The sequence below is a fragment of the Meriones unguiculatus genome, chromosome 3, assembly GCF_030254825.1.
Source record: "Meriones unguiculatus strain TT.TT164.6M chromosome 3, Bangor_MerUng_6.1, whole genome shotgun sequence".
Lineage (NCBI taxonomy): Eukaryota > Metazoa > Chordata > Mammalia > Rodentia > Muridae > Meriones > Meriones unguiculatus.
In genome coordinates this window covers 96,511,513-96,537,821 of record NC_083351.1, presented here as the reverse complement: position 1 = coordinate 96,537,821, position 26,309 = coordinate 96,511,513, and the positions used below count along the sequence as shown (strand labels likewise).

Genomic DNA, 26,309 nt, shown 5'->3' with positions numbered 1-26,309 from the left:
GTCCTTCCACCCCGCACAGACTACTGCTCAACTATAGAACTGGAAGAATTTCATTACATTTTCTCTAACAGTTTTTTTTCTCATTATCTTTCCAACAGTTTATATATATTTTTTTCTAGAATATGATTAGTCCTTTTCTAATTAGAGTTACTTTAACCATAGCCGAAACTGATTTAATGAGCAGTGGGAATATTAACATGAAATGATCTTATTTTTTCAGTTGTTGCTTTAATTTGTCAGATATTGTCTTTTTTTCCCCTTGGGTGGATTGTAGAGATCTGGGATCATTTAGAGCTCTTGAAAAAACATGCTAGGCTGATTTCATTCTGTCCTTTCATGTCAATCTTACTTTTACTTATTACCACTTCCCAGTTTTCATTCTTCTTTTTTTTTTTCTGACTCCCTCCCAGGAATTCAGGGTTGCATGTGCTTCGAGTGGTGGACATTCCCTGCAAAGTCTTCATAGGTGTGATGGGGTCAGAAAAGGAAATAGTTCAGAAGGGCACCTCCCTGGCTCTCAGTGCAAGAGGGCACCTCCGGGGCACGCAGGGCTCTGGGCCACCATCCTGCCATGCAGGTCACTTCTGGTCAGAGGATTTGTTTCGTATGGCCCACTGCCTTCTCACCTCTAGAATACGGTTGGTGTCATTCCTAACAGTTAATGCAAAAACTAACATTTTCCTTATAAAAGGATTTAAATAAACTCCAAGTTTACCTATTTAAATTTTGTTTTAATTGATAATGATGATGATAGTTCTCATTGATGGTTCCCAGCAGAAGCAAGAGCAGTTGAGAAGAAACCAGGTTACCTGTATTTTGTCCAGGACCCCAGTGCTGTCCATCCTGCTGGCGACGTTGACGGTGTTGCCCCAGATGTCGTATTGTGGCTTCTGAGCCCCTATGACACCAGCTATTACAGGTCCATGGTTGATACCTGCAACATGTCAGAGCCAGGTTAGCGAGATCAGAATTGTAGGAATGTCTTAAGCCAGAAAACGTTCACCTCATGCTTGACAACCATTATTAAATAAGTCCTAACCAAATCCGTGAATGACTAGACGTGAGACTCCAGAGCAACTCCGTCTCCATCATCTGAAGATGCTGCAGTGCCTGTGCCAGTCAGTGCTCCTTTTAGATACCCGCCCATGTCCGGAATGCTGTTGTCTCTCCTCTGATATAAGACCAGCACACTTTGAAAACTTAGTATCACGACAAACTGTTTTTCTTGAGGTCGCTAAAGAATCTTAGGGGAGAAGTCCATCACAGGATTCTTCCAAAGTTCACAATTAATGTGAGTTTTGTTTCTGTTTTCTTTTGGGAGACTGGGCTTTATCATCTGGCCCAGGCTGAGTTCAAATTTCAAACCCTCCTATCGAGTGCTGATATTAGAGGTGTGAGCTAGCTAATAGAGTTACTGTGAATTTCCAAACGCTCACATCTTAACTCTGTACCCTGGGTGCATGGACTCAGTGCCCCTTACCACCCCTCTGCCAGTGTGACAAGCACAGTGGCCATCACTGCCACACTCGTGTGGCGTCTCTGACTTCCATGAACTACCCTTCATGCTTCCCACAGACAAACACTCCTCTAACAGTTGTGACAACCCTTGCAAGTGGCTCAGGCCACCATAATTCCTGTTATGTGGGGTGAGGAAGCGGAGGCAGGTGCCATCACGGAGGCCGAAGGCAGAGTGCGAGCTAGGCTTCTGGGCCCGCAATGACATGTCTCCTCTCTACCACAAGTTTCCTGTACACGAGGTTTTTACCTACATGAGCTTGCTGCTTCTAAACGTGTTCTGCATGGTGACTTATTTTGCCCCACTGTTTCCCAGTGTTTTCCCTTCATTGGTACTACTTCTAGAGAGAGCTTGAAAACAACTAATATGCGTGATACAGAGAGCCAAGTGGAACCCAAATATGGGGATTGTTTTAAATCATTGGAACTTAATATATACAAGGCACTGGCATTTAGAGGTAAGGAGGGGCTCCTGCCAGCCTGGAGGTTGTAGGGGAGCGGAGCTGGCTGAGGTTGCCCTGTGTGAACTCCAAGCATCTTAGGTCTGGTTCTGTTGAATCTAGTCCCTCTAGCTCTTTGTTCCTCAGAGTGAGGGATGTCTTCCTGCTGGGGTGGAAGCCTCCCCTCTGAGTCTCTAAGAAGACCAAACACAGAGGTTGTAGAGAAATTCAGTGTTCTCTTTCTGATGTGGCTGGCTCAGTTCATGCTGAGGCACAAAGGATTTGTGGGAATCCAGAAGTATGCCACTTCCCCAGATAACAAGGCATCCTGAGACACCACTGTCAATGAAGGTGACCATGATCCTGCTGAGGTCCCTTTTTGATCAGCTGCAATTATAAACCCTGTTATTGCATGATTGGAGTCAGAGAGTGTCTTGGCTAGGGGTGGAGCATGAAGATGGTGCCTACTATCAGGAGCCAATGGGTCAAGAACCAGACCAATGTCTCTGACAGGAGCCCTAGGACCATCTCAGCCACTTCAAAGTATGTGTTGACTTCTTGTCAGGAGATCTCAGTTCAAGTACACAGACCCTTAAGTATTTTGGGGTGGAGTGGGGGAGGGCCATTGGAACAGCTGCCGAGATTCTCTGATTATCCATTTATATTTTCTCCCACCTCCAAGGCCCTCACCTTGCAGCACAATCACAACTGAGGGATGTAGCCTCTGACTGCATATCTGCCTAGAGATGGATTTTAGGGATAGATTTTGCACTGGGAATCTAGGCTCAGAAACTACTGATAAAATCCTGTAGGTATAAGAGGTGAGAAATACAGTCCTCTTTGCTTTTGTGGTGTACTCAACAAAGCTTGACATCTACTGTAAACATCCAGCACTGTCACAAGGGTCAGAGCACCTAGGAGTCAGGTCAGGATGCAAGCTTGAGGTCCTATGCCATCATCCATCCCACAACTGCGTTACTTCTGGCTGTTATAGATTTCTGCTTGGTCAGCAGCTCTGGGGGATGGATGGGGCCTGAACTGGTTATGGCTGGTAACAGGCTACCTCTACTTGATGGCAGGAGAGTGTGCATGATTTATGGCTCTGGTTTTATGGCCTGGCATGCAGAAGATATTTCTCTAGTGTGAATCTAGCTCTTGACGGAACCATTGTTTTTTGTGGTAATTTCATTTTTCATTCCCACTGTGAACTGTCATTTGATAGTGTTCTGTGCTGAAGTCAGGCAAGGAGTACCCCTTACGCAAGCCTGAGGGCTAGGGCAAGAGAGACTCAAAGGCAAATAAAACATCGGGTAAACAGATTACAGGGCTGATGTATAGGCTGAATGGAGAGATAAACTACCTTATCAGAAGAAAGCAGGCACTCAGCAAATACCCACTGAGGGAGGTCATTTACTGCTCATGATAATTCATAAAGTTTGTATCTAGACGAACAATTACTTTTCTCAAGTCTAATCTGTAGCAACTAGCGTCAAACCACACCCTGACTCATCTCCTGGGTCCACACTGGTTCGCTGCCTGATGTCTAGCTTCAGGAGTAAAGACCTGTGTGGTTGGAAGATATAACAGTGCAGGGTCTCTGCTTTGCTGGCAGATATACCCAGCTGCAAAGCATGGGCCAAGATGGCTTCACTTCACCACATCAGCGGGCCTCTTTGGGAAGCACCGAGGTCCCATCCATCTGACTGGGCTGTGGTGGAATGCTATTTCTGCAGAGCTCAGTTTTGCTCCTCTGCATTTTTCTGAGCTTCTCTTCCTAGCCTTTTTGCTCAATGCTCTGTGTTGGGGTTGGCTGTTTCTTTCGTGATTCTGTAGTTCATTGTTTGGGGAGTTCACCAAGTCTGTGCCAGTCTGCTGATACTGTTGCCCTCTTGGCCTTTCTATGTGAACCTACTGTTTTTTTTTTTTTCTTCAGATTTGTGAAGATGCAGAAAAGTTCTGGGTGTCTCTAATCTGCCATATTTCCTGTCCCCCCATCTGAGACTCCACTGGATGTAACACTTGTGAGAGGTACAGAGTCATCCTGCTCCCATGTCACATGGCTGGGCTATTTTTGTCAAGTATGTTTGGAAAAGGTATTCTGTCACACAGAAAGCTCAGTGTTCGGGTGTTGTTGTTAAGGTGATGGGGCCTTCAAGAGGACAAACTTATTGATTATGTCACTGTTAGCTCAGCTGTCACAAGAGTAGGTTGTTGCAAAGATCAGGTTTAATCTGCCAGCCTCCCTGGCTTCTTGATTTGCCGTATGACCCTCTCACATATACAACTATCATGATGTCATTGCCACATTCTGTGATATAACCGTGAGGCCCTCACCATGGGCAGCACCTCATCTTGCACTATCAGCCTTGTGAGCTGCACAAACCATTTTTTATTTATGAGACTTTCCAGGAATTCCATTATAACAACAAAGAGGACACCATTTCTCAGACTTTCAAGAAACTATATAAAGAAAGTTCTGGTTCTAAGGTTCAAGAGACATGTGTGACAAGGATGGTTAGCTGCCAGTGCAGTGTCCTGGTCCTCCTGCCTCCCTGACTTCTGTGTTTGTGGAGTCTGAAGGCTCACCGTACAGAAGTGATACAGTGTAGAGGACAGCATGCTTGGATGCCGACAGCTAACACTATGTGTAAAGAAGAGCATCTCATTTGCCATCAGGAGAGGTCACAGAACTCAGGTCACACTCACGGAGAAGGAAGGAAATAACTCAAAGATACCCCTCACCTCCAAAGTAGAAATCTGTATGCAAAGAAAAGCTATAAACTGCACAGATGGAACCTGACACAGGAACTGCTTGTCTGTGGACTAACAGAAGAAGCAAAATGTGTTGCCAAGAAAACAACAAAAAATTGTCAAAAAGGTTCTTAAATTCATGAGTTCCTGCAGACATTGTGCATATATTATGGGCCAGCTGTGTGCTAAGTTGATGGCTTCAAAAGCTGATTTTTAAAAGTAAGACTTTGGAAAAGGCAAGTCATCATGAAACATGCTAAATAGCAACTTAAAGTTTGTTTAAAAAAACTTTTCAGAAATCAAGTTTTTTTCCTCGGTAAATTAGAAGTATGATTTTTTTTTTTTTAATACTAAAGATTTTCCCAAGATTGTCGAAAATTGGAAGAACTACCTGGGACACACATTTTATGTTCTTGAAGGCTGAGGCCCTGTGAATGCAGGGCTGGATCTCAGTAATTTGAACATGTATTACTTTGCTTGGCTTTTGAGACAGAGTCTTGGCTGAGGATGGTCTTGACCCTGCTGTTTCTAACCACCCCCCCCAGTGCTGGATTACATGGACCTGCCCACACCCCCAGTGCTGAGATGCACCATTCAATGACATCTCTTATCTCTGGCACAGGTGTGAAGGCTGGTGGACGGCAGGTCGTTGGTAACAGCAAATCAACGTCAGCTTCCAATCAATAAGGAGCAGTGACTGAAGAGCACTGTGCTAGCGGTCCCTCGGCTTCTGGATGGAGGCTCTGGGGACTAAGATAGAGCTTCCATTCCTGGAGCTTGGCCAAAGGGAGTGTCTCTTTACAAATTGCACAAAAGTGATCCTGGGCCTCACAGCTTCCCAGCACCCTTCCATATGCAGCCATCCCCACTGCCCTAGTGCATCTGTAAGTGCTCAGCTTCACCAGTGCCAGGGTCACCATTGATTCCCAAGGCTTTGGTCCTCATCACAGGCCTTTGTGGCTGGTCGCTCAGATTCCTTTGCACAACATACCCACTCTCAGTTTGAAGTCATTGAAAGAGTGCTTATTGATGGCATCCAGCTTCGCCACTAGGGCATATGCAAACTCCACCATGGTGCCGATGTGCATGTACTGACGCTCAGGTTCCTGAAAGAGAACAAAGACATCCAGACGATCAGAAACGTGGAATGGTGTCATCATTCAGTCATGTGCCTGGGTCCATCCTGAAGGGAGGACTCGCACCTTCCTTAGACACCAAGAAGAATTCCTCATCTTGAGGAAGTATTTTATCTGAGTCTACTGTTGGAGCCAAAGCGTGACGTTAACCTCTGGAACACATTGGCCCAACACCCCAGGCACCTTCAGGAAAAAGCACCAGGGCTCAGCGATGTGGCTCTTCATTGTTTTACCCACAAGGCACTAGTAGCAGCCAAATTTTAGGACAGCTGGCTCTTCATTGTCCATATACCCAACCTTATCCAGTGTGGCTCAGCCATGGGCACCCTCCTTCTTGCCTTGCTCTCGTGCCCAGCTGAAATTGATGAGTGGTAGCTCCATGAAGATGAAAGGGGCTACTTTGATGATGGAGGTGGCCTCTCATCATTTAGAGTAGGCCCACCATTCCCTCATGGCAGCTGTTATCCCGCAACAGCTCCCACTGGCTCTGCTAACACATGCCTTACTTTTGCCTAGTGAGGACTTGAGGTGGGCATGCTGGGGGCTGAGTCTGACCTCAGTCCCTCAGAATATGATTTCACATCTTTGGAAATAAATCTTTAAATAGGTAATTTAGTGAGGTTACTAGAATGAGCCTTAACCTACTCAATCAAGAGTAGATTGAGATCAGATGTGCATAGAAGGACATCGATGTGAGGACTCAAGATGAAGCAACCATCTACAAGCCCAGGACAGAAGCCTCAGGAGAAAGCAGCCCCAGAAAGACTATGATCTTGAACTTCCAGCTCCAGAATGATAAGGCAATGAGCATATGATAACATTTAGTCCCAAATTAAGATGACTCTGCCTTTTCCTCTCTCTACCAGTCACTTGATGTGTGACTTCGTTCTATGCTGGGAGGCTTCAGGTGTTCAAATTCCAACTTCCTTGATTTTTCAGGGAAGCAGGAAGCTATTTAAGGAAGATTTGTTCTCTACTCGGTGTTCTCAGGAACTCTGACCATGCTCCCAGTTTTCTGTAGTGACATCTACCCACCACCCCAGTGAGCAGACAGAGCTGTATGCTGTTATCCTCAGCTGGAGAAGGTGCTGTGAATGCCGCCTTAGTCAGACAAGAGCAGACTCAACTCTGCGCTCTCCAGTCACTGGATACATGATTTGGGGTGAGTCACTCATATTTTCCAAGCTTTGATTTTCTCACTTATAAAGTAAGACAAAAGCTAAGCATCTCATAGGGCTTCAGTTAAGACGGAACAGGTGTCTAATTGGACTCACAGTGGGTTGGAATTCATGCCTGGTACTGGGAACTCAGCTAACTATGCAGGGCTAGTGAAGTCATGGATGTTGGAGGACTTACTGTACAACTTCACGGGACCAGTATAATTCCTAACTTCATTATAGATAGTTAATCTTACATCTGCAGCTAAGTGTAGCTGTCAACCCTCATCAAAGGGACTTCAAATAGCAGACAGAGACCATCACAAAAAACCACAGCTGAACAAAATACAGAAAACAACTGATCCTGTGATATCCAGTCCAGCAGGTGTATCTACAACACAGCTCCTGGACCCAAGGCTCAGGGAACACGGAAGAAGATGGGGAGGGAATATATGACCAGAAAGTCACTGTGAAATGAAAGAGAACCTTTACCCTTGAGACCTCAATTAAGTCCTGAATAATGATGTCACTAATAGACATGGTGATGGGGAAATCTCATAAGGCCCCATCCCTGAACAACAACAACAAAAAATACAGGCAACCAACGGTTACTGAAAGAGGAAGAATTCGTCCTGTTCAGGGATGAGGCTCATACCTAGTTCTCTAATACCAAGTGGTCAGCCCTGAAATTATATACATGCAAGCAACACTGAACAGACTCATCAGGTTGTATTTAAAGATTTATGCATACATATATGTTGTATATAACAATAATAATTAAAGAACATGGCCATGAATTTGAGGAATAGGTGGGGAACATGAGGAGCTGTGGAGAGGGATTGGAAAGGGAGAAATCATGCAATCAGATTGTAATTAAAATAAGTTTTAACAGGAAGTGAGTGGATAAAAAACATTGGTACAGGTGGTACACTCAGCATGCACCCCTGGAGATTAGCTAAGGTTTATCTAGTTTCTTTTTTTTTCTGTTTCTTTTTTTTTATTCTTTTTTTTAATTTTTCATCAATTACACTTTATTCATTCTGCATCCCCCTATAAGCCCCTCCCTCCTCCCCTCCCGATCCCACCCTCCCTCCTCCCTCTGCATGCATGCCACTCCCCAAGTCCACTGATAGGGGAGGTTCTCCTCTCCTTTCTGATCTCAGTCTATCAGTTCACATCAAAAGTGGCTGCATTGTCCTCTGCTATGGCCTGGTAAGGCTGCTCCCCCCCAGGGGGAGGTGATCAAAGAGCAGGCCAATCAGATTATGTCAGAGGCAGTCCCTCTTCACATTACTATGTAACCCAATTGGACTCTGAACTGCCCTGGGCTACATCTGTGCAGGGGTTCTGGGTTATCTCTATGAATAGTCCTTGGTTGGAGTATGAGTCTCTGGGAAGTTCCCTGTGTTCAAATTTTCTTGTTCTGTTGCTCTCCTTGTGGAGACCCTGTCCTCTCCAGCTCTTACTATTTCCCAGTTCTTACCTAAAATTCCATTCACTCTGCCTTATCTAGTTTCTTTAGTAAGAGTGTAGAGGAGCCTACCACCTCACAACAACAACAACAACAACAATAACAACGACAACAACAAGGACAACAACAACAAGGAGGGGCAGTAGAAGTATTATCTACCACTGTGACAAAACATGAAATAAACAATGATAGTTACAACTGTCAACTTGACACAATCAGAAATCATCTAGGCAGAGAGTCTCGATGAGAGATTGTCTAGATTAAGTTGGCCTGTAGGGGACTGTCTTGGTTATCAAGAAAGCCTGTCTGCTGTGGGTGGCATCATCCCTAGGAAGGGCACTTTGGATTGTGTAAGAGTGGGGAAAGGAGGACGAGTGTTAGCATGCATGCGTTAATTCATTGCTCTCTGCTGTTGATGGTGGATGTCATGTGAGCACCCGGCTACCCCCACAATGATGACCCGTAACCTGGAGCTGTGAGATAAGTGAACCCTTTCTCCCTTAAGCTTCCCCTTTTCCAGGTATCTTATCACAGTCACAGGAAAACTAAGACAACTCTTAGGGATAAAAGGTATTTTTGTCACTGTTTTGTAGAGTTTAATCCGCAGTCACTGGGCCCTATTTCTATTGGGCCTGTTGCTAGGCATCACCCAATAGAGGCATGTATGACACAGGATCTGCTTACCTCCTTGTGCCTGGAAGTGAAGATTGAGAGAAAGGTTTTGGGTCCTAATATTTCCTTTAAGGGCAGTTTTCCATGGATCTGTCTCTTAAAGGAATTGTCATTCTTCAGTGCATCAACAGGCAGAGACAGAGCCATTACCAGATGACACTTGGGGATACTTATCAATACCAAGCTAGGGAACCACCTTAGGGTGGCCTAATACGGACTATTCCTCTTTCTATGTAGGGAGTCTCACACTTTTGAATGACTTTGGCAGTGGCCAAGGTGTCTGACATGTTAAGCATCTTTGAGGGCCTCACTGTGCACTCCTGAGAGGGATGGCTCATTTCCCCCTTCTGGTTACAGGTGTCCATCAACAGCACAGAAGCAGAAAGAAATTTCTGTTTTCCTATCACATACCATAAAAGCTGCGGTGTTTGTACAAGAATACAGGGCCTCAAACCTCATCTAAGCAGAGAGTGAAACTTCCCTCTGCTCTTACCAGTAAAGGAAGGTGGGCTACTCACTGCAGTGGGCAGTTTGGCCTCTGCAATTTGGCAGTGGGAGATCTCAGCAGATTCTTGGATGCCTTTCCATTCCACCAGTGGATCCCTGTCATTTCCTGTATTCTGGTACCTCACGTTGAAATTGCTGCACCAGCTCTTCATTTCTACACTTTAATCTCAACAGCAGTCAGAAACAAGGCCCTTGGAATAGGCGCGGTGCGAAAAGAAATCATCTGTTGTGTAACCAACAGGCACATAAGATTCCTAGCAGTCACATCCGGTGGCTCCTAACTTGGGCTTTCAGGGAGTAGTGGAGGTTGAATGAAAGTCACACTGCTCTGCCAGCAAGCTCCAGTTAATGATGCCCGGGATGAGTGAGTTCAGAGTTTTCAGGGGCTCACATGGAGCCTGAGGATGACTCAGGCTGGTGATGGAGAGCATAGAATAAGGAGAAACGTGTGCTTTGTTCTAGTTGGAGCTAGAGGTCCATCTACAGGCTGCTAACTGGTCCTAGCCAACCCTCAAACCTAAGCCCTGGTGCCTCTTTTGTTCACATATAGTAATCAAATGATTTTATTTTAATTAATACTCAAATTGCTCCTGTCTGCAAGCAGAGCAGAGCACCATTAACTGCGTCACAGATTGGTCCTGAGATTGAGACCATAGGGTGGGCCTCAGGTTGGGTCAATTATTGGTTGGGCATTCCCTTAATCTTTGTTCCTTCTTTATCCTTGCACTTCTTGTAGGCAGGGTAATTTTTGGATCAAAGGTTTTGTTGGTGGGTTGTTGTTCTTCTCCTTCCCCTAGTCCTGCCTGGCTTGGAGGTAGTCATTTCAATCTTCATGTCGCCTCCTGTTAGGAGTCTAGCTATAATTACACCCATACCTTCCCAGGAGCCTACCCTGTCGCAAACCTCCAGCTTGACAAAGAGATGTCCCCCCTCAGTTTCCCTTCTTGTTCCCAGCCATCTCACCTTCCACCCCCATTCTCCCACATCTAATCTCTACCCTTGTTTTCTTTCCCATTCCATCTCCTGCCCAGTTCCTTCTCTTCACCCACTTCTGCTGTCTATTCTATTTCCCTTCTGAGTGACATTCGGGTACCCTCCCTTGTGCTCTCTTTGTTACTTAACTTCTTTGGCTCTGTGGGTTACAGCATGGTTATCCTGTACAATAGGTCTAATATCCACTTATAAGTGAGTAAATACTATGTGCGTCTTTCTGGGTCTGAATGATCTCACTTAGGGTCACCTGGTGAGTGGAGGTGGGGTCCTGTTTCTAACATGGACTCTATTACCTGCTTTTGGATTACTTCCTCCTGGCAGGGCTGCCTTGCCTGGCCTCAAGGGATGAAGATATGCTCAGTCCTGATGTGACTTGATGAGCTGGGGAAGGTTGATATGGAGGGAGGGTGTCTTTCCTTTTCTGGGGGGAAAAGAAGAGGAGGAAAGAGGAAAAAGAGGAAGGAGGGCCTGGGAGGAGAAGAGGGAGAGGGAATCCTTGGAGTGTAAAGTAAATAAACTGAAATTAAAGAAAAATAATCCTCAAATTGAATGTCTTAGAATTGAAATCATGAAGACAGCATGGATGGCAATATTAAACACAGAAGGTGCACAGGCGCGTGCACCCTGTGAAACTCCACACCCTTTCTTTCTTGCTCTGCTTTCCCCTCCATTTGTTCCAGCCCTAGATGATACCTCCTTTCAAAATGTTGCTAGCAAGGGGTGCTGAGCAATTTGCAATTATGAATCAAAGCCGGAGGCATTGTCCATACACCAGGAGGTCACAATGTGGAGTTAAATACTCTTTTTTTTTTTTTCTTGTGCATTGTTTTTTAGGTTCCAGGTTGAATTGGTGGGGAAGAGATCAGAACTAGACAATTAATTACCACTAGTGATAACACTGAAGGTCACTGACTAGGGCTAAGGCAGGGGCTTCCTCTGCAGGTCTTCAGAGGCAGAGCAAGGGAGGCTGGGTAGAGCAGCAGAGGGTCACACAGAGGAGGGCAAGCCCAGTGAAGCAGCTACTTCTGCTCCTGCTGTTCATTGTCATCAGAACCAACAATGGGTGGGAGTGATCATTCTTCAATGAAATTGTCTTTATAAAGGTGACACTCTGCAAGCCAAGAAAATTATTCCCGAACCATCAGATGGCTGCTGCAAGTTGAGATCTTATAAAAGCCTGGAAAAGGAATCAGCACGACTTGTGAGGATGGGACTTAGAGGAGACTGCGGTCACAAGGGTAAAGCAAAGGACCACGGAGGTGGGCAATTTCCTGGTTTGAACACCCTGATAGACTTCTTCAGGTCATCAGGTCATGGGTCACAGAATAATGGGAACAGTCTAGAATGTAAAGACCATTCTTAGGAGTGTTTTCTTTCTTGACAAATGCCTGATTCTCTTAAAAACAGCAACCAGTTCTTAAAGGTGATGCAATCTTCTAGTCACATTGTCTCAGTGCTTAAAATAAGAATCCATGGTTCCATTTTAAAAGCACAAATGAAGGGGAGCAGAGGCTGGTGCTAAAGCCTGGCCAGCTGAATGCTGATGGGATTCTTTGTATTTAATTTGCGGGTAGATAAGGATGTTTTTCTGCAAATAGATAATGCTGAAGCAATTACAAATAAAAGTCAAATTCCAAATAGCCACAATTCAGATAATTTTGCCTCTTTTGGACTTAAGAAAATCCAATTAATTCTTGGGAAAGTCTACATATTCTGCAAATTGAATGTTTGGCTAGGAACACTAAATATTTGGTCACATAAATATATTTTGTTTCTAACTTTAGAAGCAAAGTATTAAGCACAATTTAGAGATGTGGCATTCATTTTTTTTAAAAGAAAAAATAATTAACAGTCATATTGACATTCATCAAGAATGCCATTTTACCTTATAAAATGCAATGAACTTTGCTTTTCAGAAAGCCATCATTGTACGACCTGACAAGATTCTAATTAAAAATTGTAATCACAAATGGCTTCTATTGGGTAGAAATTTCCTGTATGGATATGATATTTCATTTATGCCTCTAAAAGCTCTTATCTCAGTTCTACCAGAGAAAACAAGGATGCCATTTTGGGATATTGAGTTTGTTTTACTATTATTATCTCTTTTATCACCCATGAAGACCACGAAGTCTGTTAAATATTGTGGACAGTAGTAGCAAATGTCATCTTCCCGAGAGCCTAATGAAAGAAGGGTTGGATACCAGTTGATATAGAAGCAGACAGATAGGGTAAGCCAGCTGTTTTCTGCTTATGCTGAAAACCATCACTGGTGAATATGGTGCCTGCTCAGAAGGCAGAATTCCAGATCAGGCACAAGAGGACATGTGCAGAGATACAGCTGACGAGGGTGGAGAGACAGGGTTCTGAGCAGAGTGAGTTGCTGGCAGGCTAGAAGAGATGCCTCACGGTGCCCATATTTGAGCTCAGGTAGGAACACAGCAGGTGGAGAGCATCAGGCAAGGGCAGATGAGGAGTGGAGGTTAAAGCAGTGTTAGGGACAGTTGTATAGAATTCCAGACAGACACAGACAGGCAGGCGGACAGACAGACAGAAAGACAGACAAGAAGGCATGCATGCTGCCTTTGGACACTGTTCTGTAACCTGCTCTATGTCTCTTGTTCTCTTCAGAGCCTTGGTAAAGTCTGTGGCTGCTCCTGGCCAGTTTATCCATGGAATGTTCCAGAGAGTTTATCACTTAATATTTGGATTGCTGACAGCCCTTATCAGATACCCCAAACCTCTGCTTTGGATTTCTTGGTCTCCATCTGGGTAGCTCAGCTGTGTCAGGCCATGAGGGCTAAGACTGATATGTTCTGACAATGCTATGCTGCCCGTCTTTGGAGCCTGAGGCAAAGGAAGAGTAACTGTCCACATATCAAGATTTCAAGTTACATTTAGTAGCTAAGGTTTTCTAGGTCACTAAAGGTAATGACAAAGTCTGTTTCTTCCTTTTGAAACAGAAAGTAAACACTAATAATGACTTCTGCTTTGATTATAAACGAGAGATTTATGTTTAAACAATGTTGCATTTTAAAGCAACATTTTTTACTTTAACACATTACCGTTATATGGAAAAATCCAGCCTATTAAAAATGTGCAAGACCATGATCAGGGCTACACTGTTTCTTTTGCCTCAGGGCTCTAAGCTGGCTTGGGAGGTTACTATTGGAGAGTCCAAGAGTAAGAATTTCTTGTTTCTTTTACTGCTTCTCCTCCTTTTCCTCACTGACCAATTAGTGCATCTATTAAAATAATTAAAGGGATCAACTGAAGAGGAGACACATGACCCATTCAGACTTATTTGAGAGTTTCCTCTTGTGCTGCTGTGGTGATTTGAATGAGAATAACCCCCCATAAGTCACATGTTTAAATGCTTGGTCACCAGTTGGTGGAAATTTTTGAGAAGGATTAGGAAGTGTGGCCTTGTTGGAGTGCATATGACTTCGTTGGAGAAGGTGTGTCACTGAAGGCAGGCTTTGAGGTTTCAAAATCATGCCTTTCCAGTTGGCTCTCTTTCTCTGCCTCTCTCTGCCACATGATTGCTGTCTCAACATGGTCCTGCTCCAGCACCATGGTGACCAGTCTCCTGCCATGTTCCCCACCATGCTGGTCATGGACTTACCCTCTAAAACTGTAAGCAAGCCCCTAGTTAGATACTTTTTTTATAAGTTGCCTTGGTCATGGTGTCTCTTCACAGCCATAGAAAAGTAACTAACACAGGTGGTTAGTTTTTGTCAATATGATTCTTCATTTGGGAAGAGAAACTCTCAGTTTAGAAAATTCCTCCATCAGATTGGCCTGTAAACAAGTATGTGTGAGCATTTTCTTGATTGATGATTGATGTGGGAGGGTCCAGACCACTGTGGGAAGTGTCATCCCTGGGTGGGAGGTCCTGGATGGTGTAACAAAGGAGGCGAAGCAAGCCACAAAGCAGAACACTGCATGGCCTATGCATTGGTTCCTGCCTCTGGGTTCCTGCCTTGGTCTTGACCTGATTTCCCTGGACAATGGAGTACATGAATTAAGATGAAATAAACCATTTTCTCCCCAAGTTATTTTTGGTCATGGTGTTTCATCACAGCAAAAGAAACCCTAAAGATAAGACACCTCTTGAATCAGAATTACTCTTCCTATTCTTTGCTCATTAGTGTTAGGATGAGAACTTCCCCTGATACTTCGGGGTTCTCTCCTTTCTTCCAATGGAGGTGGGGATGAGAATGTGGGCTCAGCCCTTCCAACCTCTGAATTTCATCTGCTTTCAGGAAACTGTGTTTTGGTGAGTCCTGTTCTGTGAAATACACAGCAGAGAGAAACTGGGCTGAGTGACATCAAGATGTTTACTCTCCTGATAGGGCAGGAGTCTTACGTATTGATCTCTTCTAGTAACACAACAAGTTACACAGCTATATCTACACTAACTCAGAAACAAAACACTGAGAGAGAAAAATCTCAGTTCCTTGTTGATTGAAAACACCCAAAGGTCATGGGCCTCAGGGAAAAGCTACCACTATCATCCTGCTAAAGGAACATAGCAGTAAAATGACTCCTAATGACATACTGCTGGAACGGCAGGCAGAGCATTTCTCAGACCTCACCAGAAAAGCTTCTCTTTGCGGTATTTGGGAATTAACAAAGAGAGCCAGAACCGGACAACGTGCAGAGATTGAGAGATTTTGGAGCACCCAGTCTTAATTATGCCTGTTTATCTGGAATCAATGGACTTCGGATAGTTTCATCATCTCTTCAGAAACAGAGTTCAGAGGACTCTAAGAAGTCTCCAGAACCCCCCCCCCCCCTTTTAAATTTCTCCTAAGAGTATGAACACTTAACTTCAGGCCGTGCACACAGTAGAGTTCTGGGCCGCTGCACGGCTGCTTTGGTTAAAGGATGACTCCTGAACACTCCTATGCATTGTTAGGTAGTTGACATGTGTGTACTTACCTGGGCGTGCTCCTGGCTGGGAATAGCACTCAGACCCGTGGCTGCCATGTATGTGCTCCCAATGGTCTTGATCTTTTCAACCCCACTGAACTTTGGCTTGGAAAGCAGCTGCAGGGCAAAACAATCATTCAGTTACTCATCTGGGAGTGAAACTGAAGTCTTGGTGCCACAAAGCCATTCTTGGATCCTAGGCCACCATAAAGGGCAAGCCACCTTTCCACCTTGAGCTCTCTGGGAGTAAACATTTTATTTGTAAGTGTACCACCTCGGAGGGCGAAGAGAATGATGTGCTTGTGATATACACAAATTGCCTGTCAGAGTTAGGGAAGGAATCCGTATCAACTATGATGCAAGAGACAGTGGCTGCAAATAAATCCCCAGGTCCACGCGTGAAAGGCAGAAATACAACACTGATTCGGTATGTAAGGTCTTCTCTGTGAGGTCTGTACTGGTCAGTGTTGAGGACGGTCTCTGACAGCTGAGCACTGGAGGTGGGGAGAATACAGACCCCAAAATAAAGACCATCAGCCCCAACCTAACAGTTCCTCTCAGCATCAGCTGTAGGCTTCTACACTCACCCCCTGCTCTGGAATGGCAGGGAGGCTAAAGCTAGACAGAAGCTGTGGGGAAGAGGAGGAACCAGAGAAGACTCATTCAGGAGGGCCAGTTCAAATGAACAGCATTGACCAGAGACCAGGGGCGTTTTCTTCCTGCTTTCTCAGCACTCCGCTGAATGTTCTTCCAGGCTTAATGACAAAGAACCTAAATTATGTGAGAAATTCCTGATGTCACATCGCATCCACAAAGCCACTGTCACTCACTTGTCAATACTGGGAAGCCTCTGTCTTGCTGCAGGCAAGCTGAAGCTAAGGTGCCACTGCCTTTCACTCTATACATGATATAAGAGCAGAAATCTTTGATCATCATGACTCCCCATGAACACCCACAGGGAACTCACAGTGGAGATGGGGTAGGGAAAACACACAGGACCCAGCAGACACTTGGAAATGCATAGCTCTGAAATCATTGTGTAATATAATACCCTCATTTATTTCAAAGCTTTGTGAATCAGTATGAACATATACTCACAGATGACAAATGTCCTCTATTTTGTATAATATTGATAAGAATAGTGCAGCTGCAATTCCTTTGAAATCATGGGTATGGGCTTTTCTTTCTTACCAGAAAATGGGACATATAATTCTCTAATAGACAGAATATTATAAGTTGAAAAATGATACCTATTTCAAAGTCTAAAATATATGCCATGCCCCCTCTGGAAAACGATATACTACCCACACATGTATTGCTTTGTCAACAATAAAGTGTGCCATTCATAAACAGCTCAATTTGGCATCTGCCAGAGACCCTGAAATCTGCATAGTGATGTCAATAATCTACTGCAAAAGCAGATCAATGATATTTTAATATATAAAGGGGTGGGCAATTATTTTTCCTGGAAGTTAAGCCTTTCTTGAAAGTCTTACTAATGAATTAGATGCAGATTTTAGTAGCTGTCCCCTGCAGTTATATTAGCTTCAAAATAAAATGTATTCTCTCCCCAAATTCTTCAGTGAGTGAAATACAAAATATGACCTGAGCTCAAACTACCAAGAATTAGGAGGAAAGGCATGACACTGTCCAGAACTAATTTCAGCTGCATAGGAAGCATATGCTGTAGGGTTGGGTACCCCTGCTTTTCAGGTAAGTCTTTGCACTTACATCATCAAAGTCAGCAATGATCTCGTTCAGGAGCCGAAGGCATTCCAAGCCTTCCTTGTTCACATCTGATTCTGTGTAGAATTCCTTGAAGTCCGGAATGGAGGCAAACATGACACAGACACAGTCATAGGACTGGTGGTATAGCTCCTGTGCAATGAGAGAGAACTTGAGTACTTAATGACCTTCCTACAAGGGCCCTTCAGATCTGTGGACTTGTGGAGAAAGCAATGTTCATGGAGAGTGGGATCCTTCCCCTCTGCCAGACCCACAGGCAGCATCAGCCACTGTGTGGCCTCCACTCAAGGCTGTCTATCTGGTTTAGTGGAAACATCTTCATCCTTCCTGGAAGATGCTATTGCTGCACATGCGCCAACTGACCTGTAATTTTCCCAGTCCTGAGCCCTTCCATAGCTGCCATTTAGACAGAGGATCCTTTAAAGCACAAATACGAGTTCCCTCAGCCACCAGCTATTAAGAGTGCTTGGGTGAAACCTGTCCTCTCCATCTCAGACAGTTTTATTCCATCAGAGGCGGATTAGGATAAAATGCCCTTCAGCCAACTGAAGGGAAGTCAAATGCATTCCTCCAAAAAGTACTGTATTACCACAATGTATTATGGCCTCATCCTTTGCATGTAAGTCTGTTTTTTTCCTTTTATTGGCTCTTGCAAGGACGATAAAACTATTCAAGTGATTCTTTCAGTTGCACCAGAAAGAACGAATGAAACCCCTCCGGCCACTTATTCACACAATATGAAACCCCAACTGTATCTATTTGGAATATATTTTCACTTCAAGGAGAGAGAGAGAGAGAGAGAGAGAGAGAGAGAGCCTCCTGGTTCTTTGTAGAAAGACAGTAAAACTGCAGCATCCTGCACACAGTTTCAAGGTATTTTCATTGTTTTCCCATTGTATAGTGACAATGGCTTCAAAAAGGAAGGGCTGTGGTTTGGCTCATGCCAGGTGTGGAGGACCCGTCCACAGCACAGGCAGAGCAGCCTGGCACCACTGTGTTTGCAGTGCAGCATGGGAAGGGCTCGCTTTGCCAGGAAGTGTGAGAGAGTTTAAACCAGCCTGACAGGCTTGTGCTGCCATCCATGTGCCTGGTGGGGAGAGGATGGCACTCTCTAAGAACACTGTCAGTGAGCTTCACTCCCTTAACACCTCTGGCAGGGTACATGCTCAAGCTCAACTCACAGTGTAACTCCAGGTTTGGGTACCTCTTACAGGGACTTTTTTTTTTTTTTTTTTAACCCAGTGCAAACACTTCAGGGCATGACAACCCAAAGGAAGGTTGCAACAGCTTCAAGGAAAAGCAGATTCATGCCAAGCTCCCATTACCAGGGCCTCTCATCTTGTAGTGCTTTCACCTACTGTCTCCAAATCAGCAAACACTGTAAGAACAATAGCATCAAAGACCTCCTTGCTTCTCTACAGTCAGTGTGGTTGAGCTGGCCTGCAGGGCAGTTGTCTCTTTGTAAAGCTGTTTTGTGACTGAACTCCTTATCCTTTGTAGACAACTTGACACAAGTGAGACTGCCAAGGCCAGGTTCCAGGAATGCTCACTACAGCTTGGCACTCAGGGCACCAGAGAAGATATAATAGCCAGGAGCCCATTGCGGTTAGTACCATTCAATACAAGTAGTATAACATGCACTGATTCTTCTATGAAGAATAAGGATACATGTACCCTTTCCTCCACTGATATTGGCATCAGTCAGTGGTCCTCTGAATGAAGCAAAGGTGAGGTAACAGCCACCACATAATGGATACCCATTTCATGATAGGATGGACATCTCTATGAACACGATACTTTCACTAATACAGAAGACTGCCTACAGATAAGGAAACTGAGGCACAGAGCAATTGCATTAGTTGTTCAAAACTATGATTATGCAGGTTGATCATGGGGCCTACCCTCATAAAGGTTTAACTGGTACTTTATGTGGAGTCTGCCAGATGACTGTGGGCTGGCTATGCTCTCTACAGTCAGGTACCACTATGCATCCAGAGACTTCATTTTTCTGTTTTTTCCTCTGGAGTCTTGAAAATGTCTGGGAGTGGGACAGGATGGAAAGTATGATTATACTGACTCAGTCTAGATTTGCAGCTCATCTCCTGCTCTCAGGCAGGAATGCATAAGAAAATTAGTTTCTAAGAAGGTGAGTACCTGGGCCTCTTCACTGACCAAATGAGCTTCATCCTTGAGGATGGGCTCTGAGCATCCACATCACTTTGGAAAGCATGGGGGATGTTCTGCTGTGACCCTGACAAACAGCTGGTCAGGAGGAAATAGAACTCGGAGGAGTTGAGGGACCCAGTGAGGCTTTCAGCTGGCTTGGGAGATGAGTTAGGACCAACCTCTGCATCTGTGGCAGACCATACAAGCCAGTAGTCCCCTTGAATAGATATTTCTCACCTTCTGTTCTGAAAAGAGTCATCTGGAATCCTTAAAGAAATGCTCAGGGTGAGTTGAGACACTGTCCCTCCGGTTCCGAGATTCAGGAATCCCAGAGGACTATACTATACTCGAAACCAAGGAAATGCCAGTGGTCTCCAAATCTGTAGGCACTGATTGATGACTCCTGTGAGCTTGGAAGCATAATCTGAACTCACAGACATCTCTGAGCCCCTGGATTGGGTGTGGAGCCCAAGGGGACCACATTCTGACTGGTGGGTATCCTAGGCTGGGACACACTCCAGAGCCTCCGGGGACTGGATGGAGACATGAAGATAAGCCTTGAGAAGATTCTGCAGGCCAGCTGTGAATGGGTGGCTCACACAGCCACCGCAGGCACCACCAAACTCAGAGCACACACAGATGATGGTGCCACTGAAGAAATGCGAGGAATGGGGGGATGGTCACCCAGAAATCACTTCTGTGCCTGTTGTTTCTGTTAATCTGTACATGTACCAAGTTCTCCCCTGATGCTGAAGGGAAGCCTGGCCTAGCACCAAGGGTCTTCCTGTCACTCAGGGTAATTCAAAGTCCTTTCATCAATAGTTAAAGCATCCAGTCCAACGAGTGATCAAAACTCCAGACCTGTTTATCTGTGTGGCAAGGCATGGTAAGGATTTCATGCACTCAACCTAACCAAACCTTCCTTGACCAGCCTTCATCTGCTAGCCATGCTCATTCCCAAGCTGCCCAGGATGGAGAACATGGGAAAAAATGTTGTTGTGATACAGGTCATTTTTCCATGAACTGTATCACCCTGGCTTTTCTCTCATGGGTGTTTTTGAGGGTTTGTTGATGACTACTTATTGCTTGCTCTTCACTGGGCTTCTACCTGTCCCCTGAGGCATGTGTCACACATGTACCTGGTTGCTAATCTTCTCTCACTCTGTGCTCTCAACCCACCGTAGGTTCCCTAATAGAGTCCATTTGCCTATCCAGGGAATTTTATGAAACAGGCTCTAGAAAAATATCCTTGTTGATACTCATTCTCATCCTTTGTCTCTGAGGAAAAAAACACAACCTCTTTATTTTTCCAAAATCCTGGCTATCTAGTGATAGTCCCAACCTCCCAGCTCTGTGGGCCTAGTCACTCAGGTATAGCTCATTCTTGGTATTTTCAAATGTCAGGACCCATAATCTCCATCCTGAGTTTCAGGATAGTCCCAGGACCATTCAGAGCTCTAAATCAGTTCGGTAATGAGTTCTAGGTTATGGGAAGGGCCTCATTATGCCCTTAGGATAAGTCTCATTTTCACCACATTCTCTCTTCCTTCAGTGTCTCATTTCCTAGTCAGTGCCACACAGGTCAAAAGCTAGAACTGGGTCTCAAGTAGATCATGCACAAGTTCTGCTCACTGTTGAGTGTTTTCTTTGGAAATCAAGGTCTGTTTGTGTTGTTACAACCCAGAAGTCACTTTAATGCCCTGTTCCCCAAACATGCATACACATATGTACTATATACAGTGTTGAGAAATGTCCAGGTTGCAGTAATTAGGGTCACAGCTAAACCAACTACATATATTCTGCCCTCAAGGGACTGAGGGTTGGAGAGATACACAAATACAGAAAACATAAAAACAAATGGTGATGACTGCTACTTATTCCCAGGATAGTGAAGCCTGGGGCTCCTCACCAGGCTGGGAGGAGTTAGTATGTTCTAGAAAGTGCCTGGAGTTGTGTTGGTGTTTTCTATTTCAGGAGCTCTTGTAATTAGTATCTCCTGAAAATGCAGTGCAAACAGATCTATCCCTCTCGTAGGTAGGAGATGCTGTGGGTAGTGGCCTGGAAGTCCTTGAAGGGCTCTCATTTACAGAGTATATCCCCAAAATGTCTGTTACAGCCTCAGTTCCTTGAAGGAGGGAGGTGGCCTGGCTAATCCCCTTCACCTGGGGCCTCAGACAAGGGTCAGCTAGGTGACAAGGGCAATCTTCTCATCTAATGAGGAGAGTAAGCTCTGATGGGTGTTTAAGAGGCTTCCTGGAAACACTGCAGGCCTACACAGTGGAGAGGACCAGCCCCTGGGTTCCCATCGTGAGATCGCCATTTATAAGGCAGGTGTGTGGGATGAGGGGAAGGACAAGGGTGTGCCTGTGAGGTTGGGTTCAGAGTCAGTACTTCACTCGCACGGACAAAAAGGAACAAATGTTGTTGAAGAAGGAAAGAAACTGTTTGCATGCTTGTGTGGGATAAACAGGCCCAGAAGATAAGTGGAAGCATTTGTATTGCTGTCCTGGCCCAGGATGCTTCAGGGAGTGACAGGCCTATGCCATGGCACTTCCATCTGGCCTCCTTCCTGCCAGCACCATGGCTCTTCCACATTTTCCCTTCAGTTCATCCATGCAGGCCAGAGTCTTCCTCCCTGTCCCTTGCTGCTTCCATCTCCTAGTTGGTTTCAAGTATTTTCTTTTCAGATTCACAGATCCCTTCCTTAAAGTGGTATTTCCTCTGTAGAATCTGAAAGCCACAGATATGTGGCTTTCTGATATGTGTTGACAGACTGCTGTCCCCAAGAGGACCCAAGAGAAGCCTTTCTGTCCTGTCCATTTCTGTATTTAAGACACCCCTAGCGGACTCACAGGGCAAGGACAATAGAATAGGCTACAATCTGGAATTAAATGAGCAGGACCAGCGAGGTGGTCAGTGGGTAACAATGCTTCCTGTGCAAGCCTGGAGATATGAATTTGACTTGTAGAATGCTTGGTAGATGGTGAGAACCAGCCCAAAAGTTGTCCTCTGACCTTCGCATGCACACGCTACACAAGTGCACCTTCACTCACATAACACACAATAACAAACAAAATCTGGGAACAGCCAGAGGTATCAGAAGATCCTGTACCACCAATAAAAATAATTTTTTTTTACTATGTCCAGTAACTTAACTACTTGTGATCAACAAATAAGTTTGTGAGAAAGCTGCTTAGGTCAGAAAACACAGATGGTGATGAGGAATACATGCTTTGATAGGATTGCTACACCCTGTACCCCTAAACTTCTCAGCTGCTCCTCATTTTTATTTTGATTCTTCACATCAAATCTTATTTTATTTGTAAACAGTAAGTTAATTTTACTAAGGATATATTTATCAGGGTGTAAATGTAATACAATAACCATCATTAAACTTCTAGGAAAATCAACACAAATTACTATAGCAGGGGGGCAAAATAGCATAAGAAAAGATCAGTGGATGGGACCATGAAAGGCCTGTTCCTATACTCCATTCTCAGCCTGAAAGTTGCTCCAAGCCTCCTCAGAAGAGGAGCTGTAGCCTGTTCACCAGGTTGGGCTTATCTGGTGATGAGTTCATCTGTGCAGTTTCCCTCTGCTGCTTTCATTCCTTCTCCCAGCACAAATCTCCTACTGAGAAGAATGCTCAGCAGGCTGTGAAAGCACAGTGCTAACCTAACATTTTAGACTATGCCCAAATGGAGATCTGTCTGCTTTCTCTTGCTACTCAGCAATATTAAAAACAAACAAACAAACAGGAGCACATTTTATTGCTCATTTTATTGCCACTTCCACATTTCAGTGACATAGTCTCAACTCGGCTAAGTATCCTCAAATATCCATTTTGCCCTTCAAAATGGCAGACTCATTCTGACTGTGCTTGTATGGAAAGTTCTTAAATCCACCGGTCTCAAACTATCTCATTGTCTTTGAAATTCCAAGGCCTTGAAATTCTCCCAAGGAACCCGACAGCACAGAAACACTGCCATGTGGACTGGTTTATTTTGGCCTCCTGACTTGGGCTCTATCACATGTGTGCTGGTGAAGACAGTGTCTTCCATGGCTGGATAGAGAGAAGTGGCCAAATAGAGGACTTAATTGGGAATGTTGAGCCTCTTAATACACATTCAGAACTTTACGTGATTAAGGAAGCAGTTTTAAGTTGCACTTATGCTGCGTGTGTGTGTGCCCATATGCCACAGTGTGAGCATGTGGGGGTCAGAGGACAACTAGTGGAGTTGTTTTTATTCCTTCCGACATGTGGGCCCCAAAGATTGAACTTCATTCACCAAGGCTTCATGGCAATAACCTTTATCCTTGTATCATCTCACCAGCTTAGAAGAAATTCTAAACAACAAATTATTTATTGATCTTAGAAGATTTATTTTTTTCCTGAGACAAGGTCTCACATTGCCCTTTTCTTATTTAGTGTTAGCCTTGAATTTGTCATGTAGCTGAAGATGGTTTTCAACTTCTGATCTTCCTGCCTCCACCTCGCACATGCTGAGATCACAGGTGTGAGCCATCACACCTGGTTTATGAACTCAGGACCTTAAGACCACTAGGCAAGCATTCTAGCAACTACGAGGATTTCTTAGCTTCCCCGGATGTCCCCATGAGTAGTCAATATCCCCTTGAAGCGGAATGTGTGAGGCTGACCACGGACACGTGCACCTTCAGGGTGAAGTACCACCTGATAGCAGCCCCTGCAGAGGCCCCTCCACGGCCACCGTGACCCCAACCAGCCCCAGCCTGCCCGTCTGACCTCGTTTTTCAGGCTCCTGGCCAGGAAGTGTTCAGCCACGTGGGCGGGAAGCACGTTCTCCAGTAGCACTCGGTTTAGGTTCTCCATGGTTTCTATCTCCTCCCGCTCTTTTTTGAACTTGTTCTTCCATAAGAAGTCTAACCTACAGTAATATTCACTCTGTTACAAGAGGACACAGAGGTGAAGAAACAATAGGCATCTTGTCCTGCCAGAGTGGAGGTCATAAAGAGAAAACAAAACAAGAGAACAAAGCAGCACCAAGAACCGTCGCCCTCCCTAGGGAGCCCTCTGTCTCACCCAAATGTCTGTCAATCACAGACATAATACAGACATAATACAGATTTGCAAAGAACAAGCCAAAGACTGAGCCAGCCCGAGCAATGGGGAACCAGGGGCTCTGGAAGCTTACGAGTTAAAATAATTGTAAGCTCCCCTCTAGATTGCCAATAGTCAGCTTGAATTTGTTTTTGAAGCAGCACAGTAGCATGAAAATGATGACTAAGAGATTCAGGGTGCTTGCTAGACAGTGATTTGTATCACATAAGAAACACTTCAAATTTGTGGCAGTTTGCCCTTAGAATTTGCAAAGCAGTCCCTCCTACCACAATTACGTAGTTGCTCATTACAAAGTATGGATTTTTTTTCCCATTTAGCATTGCACTGTGTTAAGAATGCCAGTATGCTGGGGACAAGAGGATATGTCAATATCGTTCGATTAGGAGAGGAGCTGCTGTTAAAACATACATGTTCATGATTTATGGCGTATTAAAATGTAAAAGGATATGAGCCAGTTATTATTACTATTGTAGAAATGAAGACGCTTATTAGCTGACAGAGGCCCTCTTTGGCCTTGCTATCATTTTGTGTCTTCTGTGACACCTGTAACTAAATGTAATGAAATCGCCTTGAGCAAAACCTTCTGGCTAAGATGGGCTTCGTGGAGAGGGCGACTGTCTGTCAGAGCAGAGAATGAGCTGCTGACACATAAATGCAAAAGAGTGAATCTAAGTATTTGCTGTTGTGCTGGCTGGAGTAATCATGAAATTACACCACAAATTGAAATAGTGCATGCACACACCTCTCAATCACAAATAGTGATTAAAAAAAGAAATAAATCACACTTCAGCCTGAAAGAACAACTTAATGATCATCCATTAATTAGTTTGATTCAAACTGCGCATGATACATTAAGGAACATTTCCTTCTTTGGTGAAGCATTTGTTTTCAGCTCACACAGTGAGACTTTTTTTTTTTTAAAGTAAACTATCCAAAGCTTTACATTTAAAGTCAAATTTCTCCCACACTGTATTAATAGAAACTGTAACATGTACTGGCTGGAAAAGCCCTTTATCTTGAAAAATGTTTCATCTATTTGGGATCTGGGACAAAGAGGTGGTGTATTAGTTGGTTTTAACTAGAATGGAAGAAGCAGGCTATGGTGGGGCATCAGGAAGACACAGGTGAATATCCAATGCCAGGCACAAATGAAAGCAATGTAAATGAGACCACCTTCAAAGAGCCAGCTCAGGCAGAAAGCCTGCTGCATGCAAGTTCTTCAGGCTTTCCAGGCAAACGTTTGTTCATCTCCTACTAGAATGAAATCAGTAATTTGGAAACAGCTGCACTGCATGGAGGTGATAATTTGCTGCCCATATTTCTAAATATCTATGCACCATGTATCTGTCTATCATCTACCTATGTGTCCACCTACATACCATCCTGATATGATTTGGGTGTGATTTATGTGAATCCCTGGAAGATTTAAGTGTTGGAAATTTGGTCTTCAGTGTGATGATGATGACACGGGACCTTTCAGAGGTGAGGGGCAGTTTGGTGGGAGACCCTGTAGTTACTGGAAGTGTCTCCTTGGGAGGGACTGTGAGACTGGGAAGACTATCCAGCTTCCTGTTTTGTGACGTACTCCTTCTTACCCTCACATTCGCGGTACAGAGTGATGTGCCCAACATGGTCTTCGCTGCAGCTGAGATGGGCCTTACTCTTGAATGTCTAAAACTTTGAATATATAATAAACTTGCTTTCTTTATAAATAAATGC

General features: G+C 44.5%; 1 protein-coding gene across 2 annotated transcripts in view; it reads right to left on the bottom strand.

The window, feature by feature from the left end:
• Adcy2 (adenylate cyclase 2) overlaps positions 1-26,309 on the bottom strand; it is a 368,926-nt gene that overhangs the window by 3,772 nt on the left and 338,845 nt on the right. Inside the window, exons 20-24 of one of the 2 annotated variants that reach the window (XM_021641274.2) lie at positions 24,255-24,413; positions 17,309-17,455; positions 15,587-15,694; positions 5,698-5,812; positions 810-934 (exon numbers count right to left, since the gene is read on the bottom strand). In XM_021641274.2, the coding sequence (XP_021496949.2) occupies positions 810-934; positions 5,698-5,812; positions 15,587-15,694; positions 17,309-17,455; positions 24,255-24,413 (654 nt within the window). The remainder of the gene's footprint in view (positions 1-809; positions 935-5,697; positions 5,813-15,586; positions 15,695-17,308; positions 17,456-24,254; positions 24,414-26,309) is intronic. The other variant, XM_060380366.1, reaches the window with a different exon arrangement.